This window comes from Pelophylax lessonae, assembly GCF_965119305.1.
Source record: "Pelophylax lessonae genome assembly, contig: HAP1_SCAFFOLD_588, whole genome shotgun sequence".
Taxonomy (NCBI): domain Eukaryota; kingdom Metazoa; phylum Chordata; class Amphibia; order Anura; family Ranidae; genus Pelophylax; species Pelophylax lessonae.
The window spans coordinates 55,338-79,060 of NW_028119757.1; the positions used below are offsets into that span (position 1 = coordinate 55,338).

The 23,723-nt window shown below is 46.2% G+C and overlaps 1 protein-coding gene across 1 annotated transcript in view; it reads right to left on the reverse strand.

Moving 5' to 3' along the window:
* The window catches only part of VPS4A (vacuolar protein sorting 4 homolog A), a 35,102-nt gene extending 12,297 nt beyond the window's left edge, over positions 1–22,805 (reverse strand). The window contains exons 1-6 of the mRNA XM_082276396.1: positions 22,698–22,805; positions 21,686–21,830; positions 18,107–18,168; positions 15,530–15,649; positions 11,267–11,423; positions 1,631–1,779 (exon numbers count right to left, since the gene is read on the reverse strand). Of these exons, the coding sequence (XP_082132522.1) occupies positions 1,631–1,779; positions 11,267–11,423; positions 15,530–15,649; positions 18,107–18,168; positions 21,686–21,783 (586 nt within the window). The 5' untranslated portion in view covers positions 21,784–21,830; positions 22,698–22,805. The remainder of the gene's footprint in view (positions 1–1,630; positions 1,780–11,266; positions 11,424–15,529; positions 15,650–18,106; positions 18,169–21,685; positions 21,831–22,697) is intronic.
* Between the last annotated feature and the right edge of the window lie 918 nt (positions 22,806–23,723).

Below are 23,723 nucleotides of genomic sequence, written 5' to 3' on the forward strand. Positions count from 1 at the left end.
GTTCTTGGTCCCGGTTATAGGGGGACAGTTCTTATTTCCGGTTATAGGGGGACAGTTCTTGGTCCCGGTTATAGGGTGACAGTTCTTAGTTCTGGATATAGGGGGACAGTTCTTGGTCCCGGTTATAGGGGGACAGTTCTTAGTCCCGGTTATAGGGGGACAGTTCTTAGTTCCGGTTATAGGGGGACAGTTCTTAGTTCCGGTTATAGGGGGACAGTTCTTAGTCCCGGGTTATAGGGGGACAGTTCTTAGTTCCGGTTATAGGGGGACAGTTCTTAGTTCCGGTTATAGGGGGACAGTTCTTAGTCCCGGGTTATAGGGGGACAGTTCTTAGTCCCGGTTATAGGGGGACAGTTCTTAGTCACGGTTATAGGGGGACAGTTCTTAGTCCCGGATATAGGGGGACAGTTCTTGGTCCCGGTTATAGGGGGACAGTTCTTGGTCTCGGATATAGGGGGACAGTTCTTAGTTCTGGATATAGGGGGACAGTTCTTGGTCCCGGTTATAGGGGGGACAGTTCTTGGTCCCGGTTATAGGGGGGACAGTTCTTGGTCCCGGTTATAGGGGGGACAGTTCTTAGTCCCGGTTATAGGGGGACAGTTCTTAGTTCCGGTTATAGGGGGACAGTTCTTAGTTCCGGTTATAGGGGGACAGTTCTTAGTTTCGGTTATAGGGGGACAGTTCTTATTTCCGGTTATAGGGGGACAGTTCTTGGTCCCGGTTATAGGGTGACAGTTCTTAGTTCTGGATATAGGGGGACAGTTCTTGGTCCCGGTTATAGGGGGACAGTTCTTAGTCCCGGTTATAGGGGGACAGTTCTTAGTTCCGGTTATAGGGGGACAGTTCTTAGTCCCGGGTTATAGGGGGACAGTTCTTAGTCCCGGATATAGGGGGACAGTTCTTGGTCCCGGTTATAGGGGGACACTTCTTGGTCTCGGATATAGGGGGACAGTTCTTAGTTCTGGATATAGGGGGACAGTTCTTAGTCCCGGTTATAGGGGGACAGTTCTTAGTTCCGGTTATAGGGGGACAGTTCTTAGTCCCGGATATAGGGGGACAGTTCTAAGTCCCGGTTATAGGGGGACAGTTCTTAGTCCCGGTTATAGGGGGACAGTTCTTGGTCCCGGTTATAGGGGGACAGTTCTTAGTCCCGGTTATAGGGGGACAGTTCTTAGTCCCGGATATAGGGGGACAGTTCTTGGTCCCGGTTATAGGGGGACAGTTCTTGGTCCCGGTTATAGGGGGACAGTTCTTGGTCCCGGTTATAGGGGGACAGTTCTTAGTTCCGGATATAGGGGGACAGTTCTTAGTTCCGGATATAGGGGGACAGTTCTTAGTTCCGGATATAGGGGGACAGTTCTTAGTTTCGGTTATAGGGGGACAGTTCTTGGTCCCGGATATAGGGGGACAGTTCTTAGTTCCGGATATAGGGGGACAGTTCTTAGTTTCGGTTATAGGGGGACAGTTCTTGGTCCCGGTTATAGGGGGACAGTTCTTAGTTCCGGATATAGGGGGACAGTTCTTAGTTTCGGTTATAGGGGGACAGTTCTTGGTCCCGGTTATAGGGGGACAGTTCTTAGTTCCGGTTATAGGGGGACAGTTCTTAGTCAATAAAGGAAGCACTCCGCACCTTGCATCTGCACCAGGAACTCCGTCTTGATTCTGCGGGCAGCTTCACTTTCATTCTCATTCCGAGAGCCGCAGAGGGAGTCCACCTCATCGATGAAAATGATGGAAGGCTTGTGTTGTCGTGCTAATTCAAATAGGTTCTTTACCAGCCTGTAATACACAGAGACAGGTTCACTATACCAGCCTGTAATACACAGAGACAGGTTCTCTATACCAGCCTGTAATACACAGAGACAGGTTCACTATACCAGCCTGTAATACACAGAGACAGGTTCTCTATACCAGCCTGTAATACACAGAGACAGGTTCTCTATACCAGCCTGTAATACACAGAGACAGGTTCTTTACCAGCCTGTAATACACAGAGACAGGTTCTCTATACCAGCCTGTAATACACAGAGACAGGTTCTTTATACCAGCCTGTAATACACAGAGACGGGTTCTCTATACCAGCCTGTAATACACAGAGACAGGTTCTCTATACCAGCCTGTAATACACAGAGACGGGTTCTCTTTACCAGCCTGTAATACACAGAGACAGGTTCTCCATACCAGCCTGTAATACACAGAGACAGGTTCACTATACCAGCCTGTAATACACAGAGACAGGTTCTTTACCAGCCTGTAATACACAGAGACAGGTTCTCCATACCAGCCTGTAATACACAGAGACAGGTTCTCTATACCAGCCTGTAATACACAGAGACAGGTTCTCTATACCAGCCTGTAATACACAGAGACAGGTTCACTATACCAGCCTGTAATACACAGAGACAGGTTCTCTATACCAGCCTGTAATACACAGAGACAGGTTCTCTATACCAGCCTGTAATACACAGAGACAGGTTCTTTACCAGCCTGTAATACACAGAGACAGGTTCTCTATACCAGCCTGTAATACACAGAGACAGGTTCTCTATACCAGCCTGTAATACACAGAGACAGGTTCTCTATACCAGCCTGTAATACACAGAGACAGGTTCTCTATACCAGCCTGTAATACACAGAGACAGGTTCACTATACCAGCCTGTAATACACAGAGACAGGTTCACTATACCAGCCTGTAATACACAGAGACAGGTTCACTATACCAGCCTGTAATACACAGAGACAGGTTCTCCATACCAGCCTGTAATACACAGAGACAGGTTCTCTACACCAGCCTGTAATACACAGAGACAGGTTCTCTATACCAGCCTGTAATACACAGAGACAGGTTCTCTATACCAGCCTGTAATACACAGAGACAGGTTCACTATACCAGCCTGTAATACACAGAGACAGGTTCTCTATACCAGCCTGTAATACACAGAGACAGGTTCTCTATACCAGCCTGTAATACACAGAGACAGGTTCTCTATACCAGCCTGTAATACACAGAGACAGGTTCTCTATACCAGCCTGTAATACACAGAGACAGGTTCTCTATACCAGCCTGTAATACACAGAGACAGGTTCTCTATACCAGCCTGTAATACACAGAGACAGGTTCTCCATACCAGCCTGTAATACACAGAGACAGGTTCACCATACCAGCCTGTAATACACAGAGACAGGTTCACTATACCAGCCTGTAATACACAGAGACAGGTTCTCCATACCAGCCTGTAATACACAGAGACAGGTTCTCCATACCAGCCTGTAATACACAGAGACAGGTTCACTATACCAGCCTGTAATACACAGAGACAGGTTCTCTATACCAGCCTGTAATACACAGAGACAGGTTCTCTATACCAGCCTGTAATACACAGAGACAGGTTCTCTATACCAGCCTGTAATACACAGAGACAGGTTCTCTATACCAGCCTGTAATACACAGAGACAGGTTCTTTACCAGCCTGTAATACACAGAGACGGGTTCTCCATACCAGCCTGTAATACACAGAGACAGGTTCTCTATACCAGCCTGTAATACACAGAGACGGGTTCTCTATACCAGCCTGTAATACACAGAGACAGGTTCTCTATACCAGCCTGTAATACACAGAGACAGGTTCTCCATACCAGCCTGTAATACACAGAGACAGGTTCTCTATACCAGCCTGTAATACACAGAGACAGGTTCTCTATACCAGCCTGTAATACACAGAGACGGGTTCTCCATACCAGCCTGTAATACACAGAGACAGGTTCTCTATACCAGCCTGTAATACACAGAGACAGGTTCTCTATACCAGCCTGTAATACACAGAGACAGGTTCTCTATACCAGCCTGTAATACACAGAGACAGGTTCTCTATACCAGCCTGTAATACACAGAGACAGGTTCTCTATACCAGCCTGTAATACACAGAGACAGGTTCTCTATACCAGCCTGTAATACACAGAGACAGGTTCTTTACCAGCCTGTAATACACAGAGACAGGTTCTCTATACCAGCCTGTAATACACAGAGACAGGTTCTCTATACCAGCCTGTAATACACAGAGACAGGTTCTTTACCAGTCTGTAATACACAGAGACAGGTTCTCTATACCAGCCTGTAATACACAGAGACAGGTTCACCACTATACCAGCCTGTAATACACAGAGACAGGTTCTCTATACCAGCCTGTAATACACAGAGACAGGTTCTCTATACCAGCCTGTAATACACAGAGACAGGTTCTCCATACCAACCTATAATACACAGAGACAGGTTCTCTATACCAGCCTGTAATACACAGAGACAGGTTCTCTATACCAGCCTGTAATACACAGAGACAGGTTCTTTACCAGCCTGTAATACACAGAGACAGGTTCTTTACCAGCCTGTAATACACAGAGACGGGTTCTCTATACCAGCCTGTAATACACAGAGACAGGTTCACTATACCAGCCTGTAATACACAGAGACAGGTTCTCTATACCAGCCTGTAATACACAGAGACAGGTTCTTTACCAGCCTGTAATACACAGAGACAGGTTCTTTACCAGCCTGTAATACACAGAGACAGGTTCTCTATACCAGCCTGTAATACACAGAGACAGGTTCTCTATACCAGCCTGTAATACACAGAGACAGGTTCTCTATACCAGCCTGTAATACACAGAGACAGGTTCTCTATACCAGCCTGTAATACACAGAGACAGGTTCACTATACCAGCCTGTAATACACAGAGACAGGTTCTCTATACCAGCCTGTAATACACAGAGACAGGTTCTCTATACCAGCCTGTAATACACAGAGACAGGTTCTTTACCAGCCTGTAATACACAGAGACAGGTTCTCTATACCAGCCTGTAATACACAGAGACAGGTTCTCCATACCAGCCTGTAATACACAGAGACAGGTTCTTTACCAGCCTGTAATACACAGAGACGGGTTCTCCATACCAGCCTGTAATACACAGAGACAGGTTCTCTATACCAGCCTGTAATACACAGAGACAGGTTCTCTATACCAGCCTGTAATACACAGAGACAGGTTCTTTACCAGCCTGTAATACACAGAGACAGGTTCTTTACCAGTCTGTAATACACAGAGACAGGTTCTCTATACCAGCCTGTAATACACAGAGACAGGTTCTCTATACCAGCCTGTAATACACAGAGACAGGTTCTCTATACCAGCCTGTAATACACAGAGACAGGTTCTTTACCAGTCTGTAATACACAGAGACAGGTTCTCTATACCAGCCTGTAATACACAGAGACAGGTTCTCTATACCAGTCTGTAATACACAGAGACAGGTTCTCTATACCAGCCTGTAATACACAGAGACAGGTTCTCTATACCAGCCTGTAATACACAGAGACAGGTTCTCTATACCAGCCTGTAATACACAGAGACAGGTTCACTATACCAGCCTGTAATACACAGAGACAGGTTCTCTATACCAGCCTGTAATACACAGAGACAGGTTCTTTACCAGCCTGTAATACACAGAGACAGGTTCTCTTTACCAGCCTGTAATACACAGAGACGGGTTCTCTTTACCAGCCTGTAATACACAGAGACGGGTTCTCTTTACCAGCCTGTAATACACAGAGACGGGTTCTCTATACCAGTCTGTAATACACAGAGACAGGTTCTCTATACCAGCCTGTAATACACAGAGACAGGTTCTCTATACCAGCCTGTAATACACAGAGACAGGTTCTTTACCAGCCTGTAATACACAGAGACAGGTTCTCCATACCAGCCTGTAATACACAGAGACAGGTTCACTATACCAGCCTGTAATACACAGAGACAGGTTCACTATACCAGCCTGTAATACACAGAGACAGGTTCTCTATACCAGCCTGTAATACACAGAGACAGGTTCTCCATACCAGCCTGTAATACACAGAGACAGGTTCTCTATACCAGCCTGTAATACACAGAGACAGGTTCTCTATACCAGCCTGTAATACACAGAGATGGGTTCACTATACCAGCCTGTAATACACAGAGACAGGTTCTCTATACCAGCCTGTAATACACAGAGACAGGTTCTCTATACCAGCCTGTAATACACAGAGACAGGTTCTCTATACCAGCCTGTAATACACAGAGACAGGTTCTCTATACCAGCCTGTAATACACAGAGACAGGTTCTTTACCAGCCTGTAATACACAGAGACAGGTTCTCTATACCAGTCTGTAATACACAGAGACAGGTTCCCTATACCAGCCTGTAATACACAGAGACAGGTTCTCTATACCAGCCTGTAATACACAGAGACAGGTTCTCTATACCAGTCTGTAATACACAGAGACAGGTTCTCTATACCAGCCTGTAATACACAGAGACAGGTTCTTTACCAGCCTGTAATACACAGAGACAGGTTCTCTATACCAGCCTGTAATACACAGAGACAGGTTCTCTATACCAGCCTGTAATACACAGAGACAGGTTCACTATACCAGCCTGTAATACACAGAGACAGGTTCTCTATACCAGCCTGTAATACACAGAGACGGGTTCTCTATACCAGCCTGTAATACACAGAGACAGGTTCTCTATACCAGCCTGTAATACACAGAGACAGGTTCACTATACCAGCCTGTAATACACAGAGACAGGTTCTTTACCAGCCTGTAATACACAGAGACAGGTTCTCTATACCAGCCTGTAATACACAGAGACAGGTTCACTATACCAGCCTGTAATACACAGAGACAGGTTCTCTATACCAGCCTGTAATACACAGAGACAGGTTCTCCATACCAGCCTGTAATACACAGAGACAGGTTCACTATACCAGCCTGTAATACACAGAGACAGGTTCACTATACCAGCCTGTAATACACAGAGACAGGTTCTTTACCAGCCTGTAATACACAGAGACAGGTTCACTATACCAGCCTGTAATACACAGAGACAGGTTCTCTATACCAGCCTGTAATACACAGAGACAGGTTCTCCATACCAGCCTGTAATACACAGAGACAGGTTCACTATACCAGCCTGTAATACACAGAGACAGGTTCACTATACCAGCCTGTAATACACAGAGACAGGTTCTTTACCAGCCTGTAATACACAGAGACAGGTTCACTATACCAGCCTGTAATACACAGAGACAGGTTCACTATACCAGCCTGTAATACACAGAGACAGGTTCTCTATACCAGCCTGTAATACACAGAGACAGGTTCTCCATACCAGCCTGTAATACACAGAGACAGGTTCTCCATACCAGCCTGTAATACACAGAGACGGGTTCTCTATACCAGCCTGTAATACACAGAGACAGGTTCACTATACCAGCCTGTAATACACAGAGACAGGTTCACTATACCAGCCTGTAATACACAGAGACAGGTTCTCTATACCAGCCTGTAATACACAGAGACAGGTTCTCCATACCAGCCTGTAATACACAGAGACGGGTTCACTATACCAGCCTGTAATACACAGAGACAGGTTCACTATACCAGCCTGTTATACACAGAGATGTCTGCTATCAGTATTGCAGTGAATGCTTTATTAATCCCTTGCTGCTGGCTCCTGCCGACCCCTAAAGATTTCTTAACGCCGGGAGGCAGAGGCAGTCTTACGGATCATGTGATCACTGATTGGCTGTCACAATGATCATGTGATTAGGAGTGAGTGCACTACCAGTACAAGGCAGGAACGCCGGCTGTATGCTGCCAAATATCTGTGAATGGATTCTGCTGTACAATAATATCACTATTACCTTTTCCCCAATTGAAGACCCGCCCCCTTTCCAGATACTTCTCACATGGGACAATCAGGATTTTCTGAACCCCCAAACATTATATACACTCTATATACACATTATATACACTCTATATACACATTATATACACTCTATATACACATTATATACACTCTATATACACATTATATATACATTATATACACTCTATATACACATTATATATACATTATATATACACTATATATACACATTATATACACTCTATATACACATTATATACACATTATATATACATTATATACACTCTATATACACATTATATATACACTATATACACATTATATATACACATTATATACACATTATATACACATTATATACACTCTATATACACATTATATACACATTATATACACATTATATACACATTATATACACATTATATATACACTATATACAAAGCAGAGGTCAGCAACCTTATTCCACTTAGGGGCCGCATTCAATGTATGTGAATGTATGGAGGGCCGGATTCAATGTATGTGAATGTATGGAGGGCCGCATTCACCCGCTAATAAATGAAGATGATAATAATCCTAAAATAATAAAACAGGACAGATTTCCCGCAATTTACAGATGATTCACTAATGCAAAACCAGTTCATCCCGAGGGAGCATGTGACTGGGGATTGGGATTCTACTGCCCCCTCCCCCATCCTGGCACCCAGCTCGCATGGTCTGGAGATGGGGTCCCTGTCCCCAAGTGAGAAGGGGACCCTAATAGGGTAACCCACAATTGCAGTGTCCTCTGTCCCCCTTCACATCACCCCTATAGAGTCCTCTGTGCCCCTTTCCCCCATACCAGTTTCCTGTGCCCCCCAAAGCAGTGTCCTCTGTCCCCTCCACCCCCCCCCTTTGTAGTGTCCCCAGTGGGAAGGGCTGAAGTTAACTTTTCACATTAGCAGGCTGGTGATTGGTTGCTAGAATCGCCCGGCAACCAATCACCTTCTGTTTAATGTGTTCCAGCTGGGGGAAAAAAATGAAAAGTCAGCAGCTACAAATCCCAAATACAAAACCCTGTACACAAATCCCGTACACAAACCACGTATAATACAAACCCCGTACGCAAATCCCAAATACAAACCCCGTATACAAATCCCGTACACAAACCATGTATAATACAAACCCCGTATAATACAAACCCTGTATAATACAAACCCTGTATAATACAAACCCTGTATAATACAAATCCTGTATAATACAAATCCTGTATAATACAAACCCCATATAATACAAACCCCGTATAATACAAACCCCGTATAATACAAACCCTGTATAATACAAACCCTGTATAATACAAACCCTGTATAATACAAATCCTGTATAATACAAATCCTGTATAATACAAACCCCATATAATACAAACCCCGTATAATACAAACCCCGTATAATACAAACCCTGTATAATACAAACCCCGTATAATACAAACCCTGTATAATACAAACCCTGTATAATACAAACCCCGTATAATACAAATCCCGTATAATACAAACCCCGTATAATACAAACCCTGTATAATACAAATCCTGTATAATACAAACCCCGTATAATACAAACCCCGTATAATACAAACCCCGTATAATACAAATCCCGTATAATACAAACCCCGTATAATACAAACCCTGTATAATACAAACCCTGTATAATACAAATCCTGTATAATACAAATCCTGTATAATACAAACCCCATATAATACAAACCCCGTATAATACAAACCCTGTATAATACAAACCCCGTATAATACAAACCCCGTATAATACAAACCCCGTATAATACAAATCCCGTATAATACAAACCCCGTATAATACAAACCCTGTATAATACAAACCCTGTATAATACAAATCCTGTATAATACAAACCCTGTATAATACAAACCCCGTATAATACAAACCCCGTATAATACAAACCCCGTATAATACAAACCCCGTATAATACAAACCCCGTATAATACAAACCCCGTATAATACAAATCCCGTATAATACAAACCCCGTATAATACAAACCCCGTATAATACAAACCCTGTATAATACAAATCCTGTATAATACAAATCCTGTATAATACAAACCCTGTATAATACAAACCCCGTATAATACAAACCCCGTATAATACAAACCCTGTATAATACAAATCCTGTATAATACAAATCCTGTATAATACAAACCCCATATAATACAAACCCCGTATAATACAAACCCTGTATAATACAAACCCCGTATAATACAAACCCCGTATAATACAAACCCCGTATAATACAAATCCCGTATAATACAAACCCCGTATAATACAAACCCTGTATAATACAAATCCCGTATAATACAAATCCTGTAGCCGACTTTTAACATACAGACACTTACCTATCCAGGGAGCCCCCAATGTCGGCACCTTCGCTGGTTTTCGGATCGGTTGCCGGGTGCTGCCACCGCCATTCATTTTAAGGGAATCCGGCAGTAAAGCCTTTCAGCTCACAGCCAGTACCCCACTGCACATGCGCAAAGTGTGTGGCGCTGTCTCACTGGCGGAAGGAGGCCGAACTTCTGAGGGACGCCGCTGTCTCCCGGAAGTGGGGAAGGGTACCTGTCAAAAACAGATACCTGTTCCCCCTCCCCCCATGAAAGGTGACAAATGTGGCATCGAAGAGGGGGGGGGGGGGGGAAGCAAATCAGCGGAAGTTCCACATTTTGGAGGAACTCCGCTTTAACTCCAGCAGCTCCCGCCCCCATCCAGCCCCTGTCCAATGAAAAGGGGTCCGTGTCCGAGGTCACGCGGGATTTGTGCAGCTGTTGTTTAAACACAACTTAAAAAAAAAATAAATTTGAATGAATTTTAATGCACAAAAACCCAATATAATTCCCAACATATCACGCTTTACAATTGTGTACACCTGTGGAACGGCGACAAACTACGCACATTATATGATCTATAAGTGGCAGTTTAAAAGAAGGACCCCCCCTGCTGCATGTAAAAGGAATCCAGCTGCTATTTATCTGCTAGGATTGCTTTTACAAGAAAGAGTTCTGCCAGCTGTATAAAAAGATGCCGGGATGAAGCATGCAGCCATTGTCCGGGTATATCCACTCAAAGTCGCCTGGCAGCAAATGGTTAAATAAATGCTAAACACTTCATAATGTATTATTCTCAGGCCGCAGTCGGATCTTTGGCCTCCATTCCACATTTTCTAGACTTTTCTTGGCTTCTTTGTTGTAAAAAGCCAGTTTGCAGAGAAGTGAATGAGTGACTCCGCCCCCCTCAGCAGATATACAGGAATACTCTACAATATATATTCTTATTATTACACACATTTCAGACATAAAGGAGATTGCATCGTGTATGGCCAGATTTAGGGTGTAACCCTCTTGCATATCGGTAGCTGAGGAGTTGAAAACCCCAAAAAACATTTAAAAGATTAAAGATGAAAGACATGTAGAGTAATTGGTGGGGGATGGGTTTTGGGAGGAGTTGTCCTTTAACCCTACTTACTTCTCACTTTCTCCCAGCCACTTGGACATCAGGTCAGAGGACGACACGGAGAAGAAGGTGGAGTTGTTGGCTTCGGTTGCTACAGCTTTGGCCAGGTAAGATTTTCCTGTTCCTGGGGGTCCAAACAGCAAAATACCACGCCAGGGGGTTCGCTTTCCTGGAGAGAAGAACGGGGGAGGGGGGGTCACATGATGACAACTCAGGGAGGAAGTTGCTGATTTAAAGTGAACCTGTCACCCACACTAAACTAGCTGCATGCGCTGCCTAAGAGCAGACCCCACAAGGTGCAAATATAAGAGAAGACCCCACAAGGTGCAAATATAAGAGCAGACCCCACAAGGTGCAAATATAAGAGAATACCCCACAAGGTGCAAATATAAGAGCAGACCCCACAAGGTGCAAATATAAGAGAAGACCCCACAAGGTGCAAATATAAGAGCAGACCCCACAAGGTGCAAATATAATAGCAGACCCCACAAGGTGCAAATATAAGAGCAGACCCCACAAGGTGCAAATATAAGAGCAGACCCCACAAGGTGCAAATATAAGAGAAGACCCCACAAGGTGCAAATATAAGAGCAGACCCCACAAGGTGCAAATATAAGAGAAGACCCCACAAGGTGCAAATATAAGAGCAGACCCCACAAGGTGCAAATATAAGAGCAGACCCCACAAGGTGCAAATATAAGAGAAGACCCCACAAGGTGCAAATATAAGAGCAGACCCCACAAGGTGCAAATATAAGAGAAGACCCCACAAGGTGCAAATATAAGAGCAGACCCCACAAGGTGCAAATATAATAGCAGACCCCACAAGGTGCAAATATAAGAGCAGACCCCACAAGGTGCAAATATAAGAGAAGACCCCACAAGGTGCAAATATAAGAGAAGACCCCACAAGGTGCAAATATAAGAGAAGACCCCACAAGGTGCAAATATAAGAGAAGACCCCACAAGGTGCAAATATAAGAGAAGACCCCCACAAGGTGCAAATATAAGAGAAGACCCCACAAGGTGCAAATATAAGAGAAGACCCCACAAGGTGCAAATATAAGAGCAGACCCCACAAGGTGCAAATATAAGAGCAGACCCCACAAGGTTCAAATATAAGAGCAGACCCCACAAGGTGCAAATATAAGAGAAGACCCCACAAGGTGCAAATATAAGAGCAGACCCCACAAGGTGCAAATATAAGAGCAGACCCCACAAGGTGCAAATATAAGAGAAGACCCCACAAGGTGCAAATATAAGAGCAGACCCCACAAGGTGCAAATATAAGAGAAGACCCCACAAGGTGCAAATATAAGAGCAGACCCCACAAGGTGCAAATAACCTTCTTGTCTAAGAAAGTTTCTTGGGTGCCCCATGTGAAGATAATTTACATTTACTATGCAGACCTAAAGGCAAAATTCACCTTTTTTTTCTTGTAAATTCCAACCCCCCGATGTATCAATATAGAATAATGTACTTTACAAAAATAAAACCGCTTTCCATTTATTCTACACTTACCTCACTGTCCTCATGGATGACTAAAAACACGTTTCCATTACTTCTGCCTTACTTCCTGGACAGACTTTAGGTCATGACACAGGAAGGAGTTGACCAGCTGACCTCATTAGCACACACCCCCAGCTGACCTCATTAGCACACACCCCCTACATCCACCCTCAGCTGACCACATTAGCACACACCCCCTACATCCACCCCCAGCTGACCTCATTAGCACACACCCCCTACATCCACCCCCAGCTGACCTCATTAGCACACACCCCCAGCTGACCTCATTAGCACACACCCCCTACATCCACCCTCAGCTGACCTCATTAGCACACACCCCCTACATCCACCCCAGCTGACCTCATTAGCACACACCCCCTACATCCACCCTCCGCTGACCTCATTAGCACACACCCCCTACATCCACCCCAGCTGACCTCATTAGCACACACCCCCTACATCCACCCTCAGCTGACCTCATTAGCACACACCCCCTACAGCCACCCTCAGCTGACCTCATTAGAACACACCCCCTACATCCACCCTCAGCTGACCTCATTAGCACACACCCCCTACATCCACCCTCAGCTGACCTCATTAGCACACACCCCCTACATCCACCCCCAGCTGACCTCATTAGCACACACCCCCTACATCCACCCTCAGCTGACCTCATTAGCACACACCCCCTACATCCACCCCCAGCTGACCTCATTAGCACACACCCCCTACATCCACCCCCAGCTGACCTCATTAGCACACACCCCCTACATCCACCCCCAGCTGACCTCATTAGCACACACCCCCTACAGCCACCACCAGCTGACCTCATTAGCACACACCCCCTACATCCACCCTCAGCTGACCTCATTAGCACACACCCCCTACATCCACCCTCAGCTGACCTCATTAGCACACACCCCCTACATCCACCCCAGCTGACCTCATTAGCACACACCCCCTACATCCACCCTCAGCTGACCTCATTAGCACACACCCCCTACATCCACCCCCAGCTGACCTCATTAGCACACACCCCCTACATCCACCCTCAGCTGACCTCATTAGCACACACCCCCTACATCCACCCTCAGCTGACCTCATTAGCACACACCCCCTACATCCACCCTCAGCTGACCTCATTAGCACACACCCCCTACATCCACCCCCAGCTGACCTCATTAGCACACACCCCCTACATCCACCCTCAGCTGACCTCATTAGCACACACCCCCTACAGCCACCCTCAGCTGACCTCATTAGCACACACCCCCTACATCCACCCTCAGCTGACCAACTCCTTCCTGGGTTCCCAGAAGTTATAGTCTGTGGTCTGATTTAGGACCATAATGTGGTGTTCAGCTGCTTGATTTATATAAAGTTTGACCATAAGTGCAAAGTGTTTAACCACTTTAACACTAGCCACTGTGCTGCTACTGCAGCAAAGTGGCTCTTGTAGGTCTGACGACGTAGACCTACGTCGCTAGACTCCTCCCCCTGTAGGCGGCGCTCGCTCGCCGCCAGAGGTGTGCTCCCGCTGTTTTCATTCACAGCGGGAGTCGGGCCAGGGGAGGAGCGGCAGCGATCGCCGCTGCTCTGCCCCGATCGTCGGGGAATCCAGTTTGGAGATCCGCCCGCCTGTGTAAACAGAGCGGATGGATCTCCTAAGTGACAGGGAGTGACAGATTGCAGGGTTCAGCATAGCTGGACATCCGATCTGTCCCTGTGTCACTCAGTCCCCTCCCCCCCCCACACGTTAATAAGCACCAGGCATATATTAACCCCTCCCTCTCCAATAAAATTAACCCCTTCCCTGCCAGTGTCCTTTTTACAGTAACAGTGCATATGTATAGCACTGATTACTGCAGTAATGTCACTGGTACCCCCAAAAGCGTCAAAAATGTCAGTTAAGGGTCCGATCTGTCCGCCGCAATGTCGCAGTCCCGCAAAAAAAAAAAAAAAAAAAAAAATCGCAGACTGCCGCCATTACTCGTTAAAAAAAAAAAAAACACCAAAAATGACAAAAATCTTTCCCTTAGTTAGTAAACGCAATAACTTTTGCGCAAACCAATCAAAATACGCTTATTGCGATTTTTTTTACCAAACATATGTAGCAGAAAACAAATTGGCCAAAAATTTTTAAAAAAATTGTTTTTTTGGGGGGAATTTCATATAAAAAAAATGTTAAAAATATTGTTATTTTTTCAAAACTTACGCTCTTTTTTTGTTTATAGCGCAAAAAATAAAAAATCACACAGGTGATCAAATACCACCAAAAGAAAGCTCTGTTTGTGGGAAAAAAGGACGTACATTTCGTTTGGGTACGGCGTGGCACGACCGCGCAATTGTCAGTTAAAGTCGCACAGCGCCGAATCGCAAAAAGTGGCCTGGACGTAAGACAGCAAAATCCTCCGGTGGTAAAGTGGTTAATATTGAACCCTTCCTCAGTCATCACATGCGGGGGAGGGGGGCCTGCATGGTCCTGGAACATTGCTTTTCCATGTGATCATCGAAGAATAAAGACCTCAGGACTGTGACTGGTCCCATAGCTCATACAAGTTGTACACTGGGACCAGTCAGGAATGGTGGCAGCACCCTTCTAATCCCATGACGGGTTCCAGTATAGTGTATGAGAGGAATATACCATAACCGGGCCATTTATAGGTAAATGAAATGTCTGCCATCAGAACACTATGGAAGCTTCTAGAAGGTTCTATGCCAATACAGAGAGTTGTTGAGGAATCGGAGTTTTATGGGAAATACGGACCTGTGAATAGATGAGGGAATTTAATGGGTAATATCACAGCCTCTTTCAAAGCTTCCTTTGCACCTTCCAATCCGGCCACATCGTTCCACCGGACGTTTGGCTTCTCCATGACGATGGCACCTATAGAGGAATGGGGACAATGAGAAGGTCCAAGTCACATGATCAGAACAGGAAACTCATAGCTGCTCATCACACCACACTTCATTTCACACCCCCCATGGCCTGCCATCTCTAGTGAGCCCCTCCCCGCCTGCCATCTCTAGTGAGCCCCCCCCCCCTGCTATCTCTAGTGAGCCCCTCCCCACCTGCTATCTCTAGTGAGCCCCCCCCCCCTGCTATCTCTAGTGAGCCCCTCCCCGCCTGCCATCTCTAGTGAGCCCCTCCCCACCTGCTATCTCTAGTGAGCCCCTCCCCGCCTGCCATCTCTAGTGAGCCCCTCCCCACCTGCTATCTCTAGTGAGCCCCTCCCCGCCTGCCATCTCTAGTGAGCTCCCCACCTGCTATCTCTAGTGAGCCCCCCACCTGCTATCTCTAGTGAGCCCCTCCCCGCCTGCCATCTCTAGTGAGCTCCCCACCTGCCATCTCTAGTGAGCTCCCCACCTGCCATCTCTAGTGAGCTCCCCACCTGCCATCTCTAGTGAGCCCCTCCCCGCCTGCCATCTCTAGTGAGCCCCTCCCCACCTGCTATCTCTAGTGAGCCCCCCCTGCCTTCGGGCACTGCCATCTCTAGAGAGCCCCCCCCCCAGGAAACTGCCATCTCTAGTGAGCCACCCCCGCCTGCCATCTCTAGTGAGCCCCCCCCCAGGCACTGCCATCTCTAGTGAGCCCCCCCCCCGCCTGCTATCTCTAGTGAGCCCCCCCTGCCTTCGGGCACTGCCATCTCTAGTGAGTAGAGCTGCACGATTTTTTAGCTTTGAATAAAGATCACGATTCTCTCACGATTCTCTGTGTAACAAAAAAAATTGGGATAACTTTACTGTTCCGTTTTTTTTTTTTTATTCATTAAAGTTTATTAATTGCGTTTAAAAGACTGCTGCACAAATACAGTGTGACATAAAATATTACAACAATCGCCATTTTTTTCTGTAGGGTCTCTGCTAAAAAAAATACATAAAATGTTTGGGGGTTCTAAGTACTTTTCTAGCAAAAAAAAATGATTTTAACTTGCAAGCAACAAGTGTCAGAAGAGGTTAAACTTCCGTTCTCCCTGGCAGAGGGAAAGAAAAGATACAATGTAATCATTTTGTTTATAGTTACTGGGAGTTTTCCACAGCTGTTTTCTCTGCTCCCTCAGCTATGCAAAGAATCGAGCATATGTCAGGCTTAGATCGTCAGGGGGGGGTGAATCGAGATCGCGATTTTCATACGATTAATCGTGCAGCTCTACTAGTGAGCCCCCCCCCCCTTGGCCTGCCATCTCTAGTGAGCACCCTGGGGCCTGCCCTCTCTAGTAAGCCCCCTCCCCCCGGAGACTTCCACCTCTAGTGAGCACCCCCCCCAGGGCCTGCCATCTCTAGTGAGCCCCCCCTGGGCCTGCCATCTCTAGTGAGCCCCCCCCAGGGACTGCCATCTCTAGTGAGCCCCCCCGGAACTGCCATCTCTAGCGAGCCCGCCAGGGACTGCCATCTCTAGTGAGCCCCCCCCCTGTGCATGACACTCCGCTCCCTCCTCCTCCATGTCCTCATACTGCTAAACTCTAATGGGGGTGGGATATAAGATGGTGACTGATGGAGGCTTCACCTCCCTGTTAGTTCCAGCACATACACACCATAGAGAAAGGCTGGAGGGGCGTGACAGAGCCTGTGATTGGTAGAACCTCCTCCAGATCTCTTTACAGTGTGAATAAAGTGAAAGCTATTTTCAGTCAACTTAAAGCAGAGCTAAAGTGCGGCTGTAAAAAACGGAGCAGGCTTTTATTGTACGGCGTCTTTAATAAATCCCCCTACAAGCCTGCTGCGCATGCACAGCTCAGCATACAGTGCCGGGCCAGTCTCCGAGTGTCGGGGTTACGGCCTCCTGCTCAGCCAATGAAGAAGCCGATGTAGGCGTGTCAGACAGGTAAGTAGAGAGACTTTAGTACCACTTTAAACTCCGCCTACACCATTTTATTGTACCAATAGAATAATCATTTGCTCTGAAATACAGATTTGTGTGAAGCTTGAAAACACTTTGTTGCTATTCATTTATATTTTTATCCTCTATTCTGAATGTCATGTGACCAGCAAAGCACCAATCAGCGCTGTGAAGACCCAGATTCATAAATCAACAGAGTACAAGGACAGGAAAGACCTGGGAAGCGTCATGTGACCTCTGAGGACCAATCATTACAGAAAGTACTCAGATCATCTTTTCTATTAAATCCAGTGGCAAGAATAGAAGGGAGGAGGGCATTTCACATTGTAGGTTTAGTATCACTGCAGTCCCATCTCCCCCTCACCCAATCCCACCCAATCCCACCCAATCACACCCAATCCCACCCAATCTCACCCAATCACACCCAATCACACCCAATCCCACCCAATCCTAGCCCAAACCTCCTCTCTTCATGCATTTCCTCGTTTAGGCGGCTCCACTTACCCATCAGCTGCTCCTGCAGCTTCTTCTTCTCTGGATTTTCACCTTCGCTGTCACTATCACTGCTACAGGAGACAGAAAATACCAATGAATGGCAATAGATGATCAGAGGAAGATGGAAAATCATTTCACAAAGTGATATCATCGCCAGGAACCGATCTCCTGATCCCACCCCACCCAGCCAGCAATACAACAACCCCACCCCCGCCCAGCCAGCAATACAACAACCCCACCCCCGCCCAGCCAGCAATACAACAACCCCACCCAGCCAGCAATACAACCACCCCACCCCCGCCTCTTCACAGTGTAACCTGCACTGCGCATGCCAACAACCCCCCCCCCGCCTCGCCTCTTCACAATGTACTCTGCACTGCGCATGCCAACAAACCCCCCCTCCCCTCCTCCTCTTTGTGACTGTACTCACCGTCACTATGAGTGAAAGACCGATAAGTAATGGTTTGGATTGCTTCAATATTTGTCAGCAAAATCTTCATATAGGAATATGAAGATTTAATACCACACCAATTCCATGCTTGGCTGTGAGAGAGACACACAGACTGTCATTCGCAGACTTCCCTATTGTTTGTGTATTGGAAGGGAATGTGTATTGTGATAAAGTTTACCTGTCTGTTCCATTGTTAAATGTTAATGACCTCACATTGTTCTGTCCAGATGGCTAGATAATTAGTTTAGTTCCTGTATACACTTTCATCTGTATACAGTGGGTACAGAAAGTATTCAGACCCCCTTAAATTTTTCACTCTTTGTTATATTGCAGCCATTCTTCTTCCTCGTGAATGTACACATAGCACCCCATACTGACAGAAAAACACAGAATTGTTGACATTGTTGCAGAAAAACTGAAATATCACATGGCCCTAAGTATTCAGACCCTTTGCTCAGTATTTAGTAGAAGCCCCCTTTTGATCTAATACAGCCAGGAGTCTTTTTGGGAAAGATGCAACAAGTCTTTCACACCTGGATTTGGGGATCCTCTGCCATTCCTCCTTGCAGATCCTCTCCAGTTCTGTCAGGTTGGATGGTAAACGTTGGTGGACAGCCATTTTTAGGTCTCTCCAGAGATGCTCAATTGGGTTTAAGTCAGGGCTCTGGCTGGGCCATTCAAGAACAGTCACGGAGTTGTTGTGAAGCCACTCCTTCGTTATTTTAGCTGTGTGCTTAGGGTCATTGTCTTGTTGGAAGGTAAACCTTCGGCCCAGTCTGAGGTCCAGAGCACTCTGGAGAAGGTTTTGTCCAGGATATCCCTGTACTTGGCCGCATTCATCTTTCCCTCGATTGCAACCAGTCGTCCTGTCCCTGCAGCTGAAAAACACCCCCACAGCATGATGCTGCCACCACCATGCTTCACTGTTGGGACTGTATTGGACAGGTGATGAGCAGTGCCTGGTTTTCTCCACACATACCGCTTAGAATTAAGGCCAAAAAGTTCTATTTTGGTCTCATCAGACCAGAGAATCTTATTTCTCACCATCTTGGAGTCCTTCAGGTGTTTTTTAGCAAACTCCATGCGGGCTTTCATGTGTCTTACACTGAGGAGAGGCTTCCGTCGGGCCACTCTGCTATAAAGCCCTGACTGGTGGAGGGCTGCAGTGATGGTTGACTTTCTACAACTTTCTCCCATCTCCTGACTGCATCTCTGGAGCTCAGCCACAGTGATCTTTGGGTTCTTCTTTACCTCTCTCACCAAGGCTCTTCTCCCCCGATAGCTCAGTTTGGCCGGACGGTCAGCTCTAGGAAGGGTTCTGGTCGTCCCAAACGTCTTCCATTTGAGGATTATGGAGGCCACTGTGCTCTTAGGAACCTTAAGTGCAGCAGAAATCTTTTTGTAACCTTGGCCAGATCTGTGCCTTGCTACAATTCTGTCTCTGAGCTCTTCAGGCAGTTCCTTTAACCTCATGATTCTCATTTGCTCTGACATGCATTGTGATCTGGAAGGTCTTATATAGACAGGTGTGTGGCTTTCCTAATCAAGTCCAATCAGTATAATCAAACACAGCTGGACTCAAATGAAGGTGTAGAACCATCTCAAGGATGATCAGAAGAAATGGAAAGCACCTGAGTTAAATATATGAGTGTCACAGCAAAGGGTCTGAATACTTAGGACCATGTGATATTTCAGTTTTTCTTTTTTAATAAATCTGCAACAATGTCAACAATTCTGTGTTTTTCTGTCAGTATGGGGTGCTATGTGTACATTCATGAGGAAGAAGAATGAACTTAAATGATTTTAGCAAATGGCTGCAATATAACAAAGAGTGAAAAATTTAAGGGGGTCTGAATACTTTCCGTACCCACTGTATGCTTCTGTAATCAGCCAGAGGGGAGGGATTGTGTACACTGTATGGGAGTGTAAAACTCTGTTCCTATTGGATTGTGAATGTAACGTCCAGTCTTCAACAAGGTCCACCTGGGCAGTAACCTTGTGGGTGAAAACTGTATACAAGTCCGTTTCTTGTTCAATAAAGTTGTTCTAGCATTACTTCACCCTCAATCTAGAGTCCTGTCTCTTATTGGGTGAATCTGCTGCAAGGGATTGCTATGGTCTTCCATACTCCCTTAGATAATCACTGAGCTCTTGTAAGAGCTTGTTCTGCTGCACTCTCTGGGGAAAGAGAGGTTCACCCACGGGATCCTGGAGCCTTGTCGTAGGTCCAGGGTGGGTAGGAGACGGCGAGACCCCAACCAAGCTGCGGCAGTTTGTGTGGTCTGAAGTGGTTACGGTGTCTGGTGGAGTGCTTGGAGCCCTCGGGAAGCACTAGGAGCATCTGTGAACGGAGGTACCTGGTCGGGGTGCTGGTTGATCCGTTACACTCATCACAGTGTACTCTGCACTGCGCATGCCAACAAACCGCCCCATCTCTTCACAATGTACTCTGCGCTGCGCACGCCAACAAACCCACCCCAATACCTCACCGCTTCTCCTTCCATGTACAGAGATAGGAATACCTCACCCCTCTCATTCCGTGTACAGAGATAGGAATACCTCACCCCTCCTCATTCCGTGTACAGAGATAGGAATACCTCACCCCCTTCTCATTCCATGTACAGAGATAGGAATACCTCACCCCTCCTCATTCCATGTACAGAGATAGGAATACCTCACCCCTTCTCATTCCGTGTACAGAGATAGGAATACCTCACCCCCTTCTCATTCCATGTACAGAGATAGGAATACCTCACCCCTTCTCATTCCATGTACAGAGATAGGAATACCTCACCCCTTCTCATTCCATGTACAGAGATAGGAATACCTCACCCCTCCTCATTCCATGTACAGAGATAGGAATACCTCACCCCTTCTCATTCCGTGTACAGAGATAGGAATACCTCACCCCCTTCTCATTCCATGTACAGAGATAGGAATACCTCACCCCTTCTCATTCCATGTACAGAGATAGGAATACCTCACCCCTTCTCATTCCATGTACAGAGATAGGAATACCTCACCCCTCCTCATTCCGTGTACAGAGATAGGAATACCTCACCCCTCCTCATTCCGTGTACAGAGATAGGAATACCTCACCCCTCCTCATTCCATGTACAGAGATAGGAATACCTCACCCCTTCTCATTTTGGGACTCCTTAACCGGTTTCTTGCCCTGCTTGTCCTTTGTTTTCAAGTAATCCTTGAGCTTTTCCGCTCGGTCCAGATACTGCATGCACTTGGCTCGGATACTTTCCTTTGCCTTGTCACTGTGAGCTTCATCTATTGGCAGAACACAAATTATTACAAACAGGCGATCGTCCCAATTCCATCCCCCCCCATTGTACGTAATGTGCCCCCCCCCCCCAATGATCAGTCCATGCCCCCCCAATGATCAGTCCATGCCCCCCCAATGATCAGTCCAAGGTGCCTAGGAATCCTTTGTAAGCCTGATTGGTGCTCTACGTATCCCGACAATTCTTCACCTAGAGGGGTATATACCGTATATCCTCTCTATATATACCCTCTTCACCTAGGGAGGTATATACCGTATATCCTCTCTATATTTACCCTCTTCACCTAGGGGGGTATATACTGTATATCCTCTCTATATACCCTCTTCACCTAGGGGGTATATACTGTATATCCTCTCTATATATACCCTCTTCACCTAGAGGGCTATATACTGTATATCTCTCTATATATATATATATACCGTCTTCCCCTAGAGGGCTATATACTGTATATCCTCTCTATATATACCCTCTTCACCTAGGGGGCTATATACTGTATATCCTCTCTATATATACCCTCTTCACCTAGGGGGGTATATACTGTATATCCTCTCTATATATATACCCTCTTCACCCAGAGGGCTATACTGTATATCCTCTCTATATATACCCTCTTCACCTAGAGGGCTATATACTGTATATCCTCTCTATATATACCCTCTTCACCTAGAGGGCTATACTGTATATAATCTATATATACCCTCTATATATACCCTCTTCACGTAGGGGGCTATATACTGTATATGCCACTCATGCCACCCAATGACTCTTCCTAGTGTAGGCCGCCACTCCCTCCTCCTCCTTATACTGGCACCATGTACAGCCGACCATTGTCACCCAGTAAGGACATACTTACACTTGATTGCATGCAGGAAATACTCCACAGCATGCTGGTACAACCTCAGAGCCTCCTCATAGTTCTTATTCTTGTCCTCCTCTGTGGCTTTAGTCACCAGATCAATGGCTTTCTAGAAGACACAAAGAGAAGTCTGCATGTCTGTGTGCACACCGGGTTCATGCCATTTGCTACTTATCCTAAATTGACATTTATGTGTTTTGCATCCATTGTCCCATATTATAATATAATAGATCGCTGAGGAGCTCTATGGAGGAGATTTACTAAGACTGGAGAGTGCAGAACCCGGCGAAGCTGTGCATGGGAGCCAATCAGCTTCTTCAATGAAGCTTTGACTATAAATCCTGGAAGCTGATTGGCTGCCATGCACAGCTGCACCAGATTCTGCACTCTCCAGTTTTAGTAAATCCCCCCCCAATATGTATTAGCTGTCTATACACAGCGGCTATAACTTATCGCCTGAGCGCACAACATGTGACCAGCTGATTTCAAAGGTCAAAGTTCAAAACAGCATCCCGGAGACAGAAAATATGACGTATTCCTAATTCCACCTCAATATCCAACCAAGGAAAGCACTGGGTGGTGGGGGGATGGTGGGTGGTGGGGGGGTGACGGGAAGAGGAGAATGTCCTGCTGGTGGGGTCATTACATTGAACTCTTTTCCTTCCTCTGCATGGGGAAGTTCCCCAACATTTTCCTTTAACAAATTCCACTGAAACCCCTGATAGTGCCAGTCAGTGTCCCTTCCTCCGACCCACTGATACCCCTTACCACTGCTAGACCCCGATTGCTGGCTGGTGACTGGGGAGCAGTGATGTCACTTCTGATGTCATGTGACAATGCCCATGCCTGATAACTGACCCTAACACTGTGACATAGGGAGGTGGTCATATGCCCCCGCCCCCATACCTGGAAGTACCATACAGGCTTTCTTTACTGTCACAGGGGAGAGTCTGTACAGCCGCTGCATCTTTACCCATTAGCAGAATGATCCACACGGCTCAAAAACATCGGAGACGGGAGAGA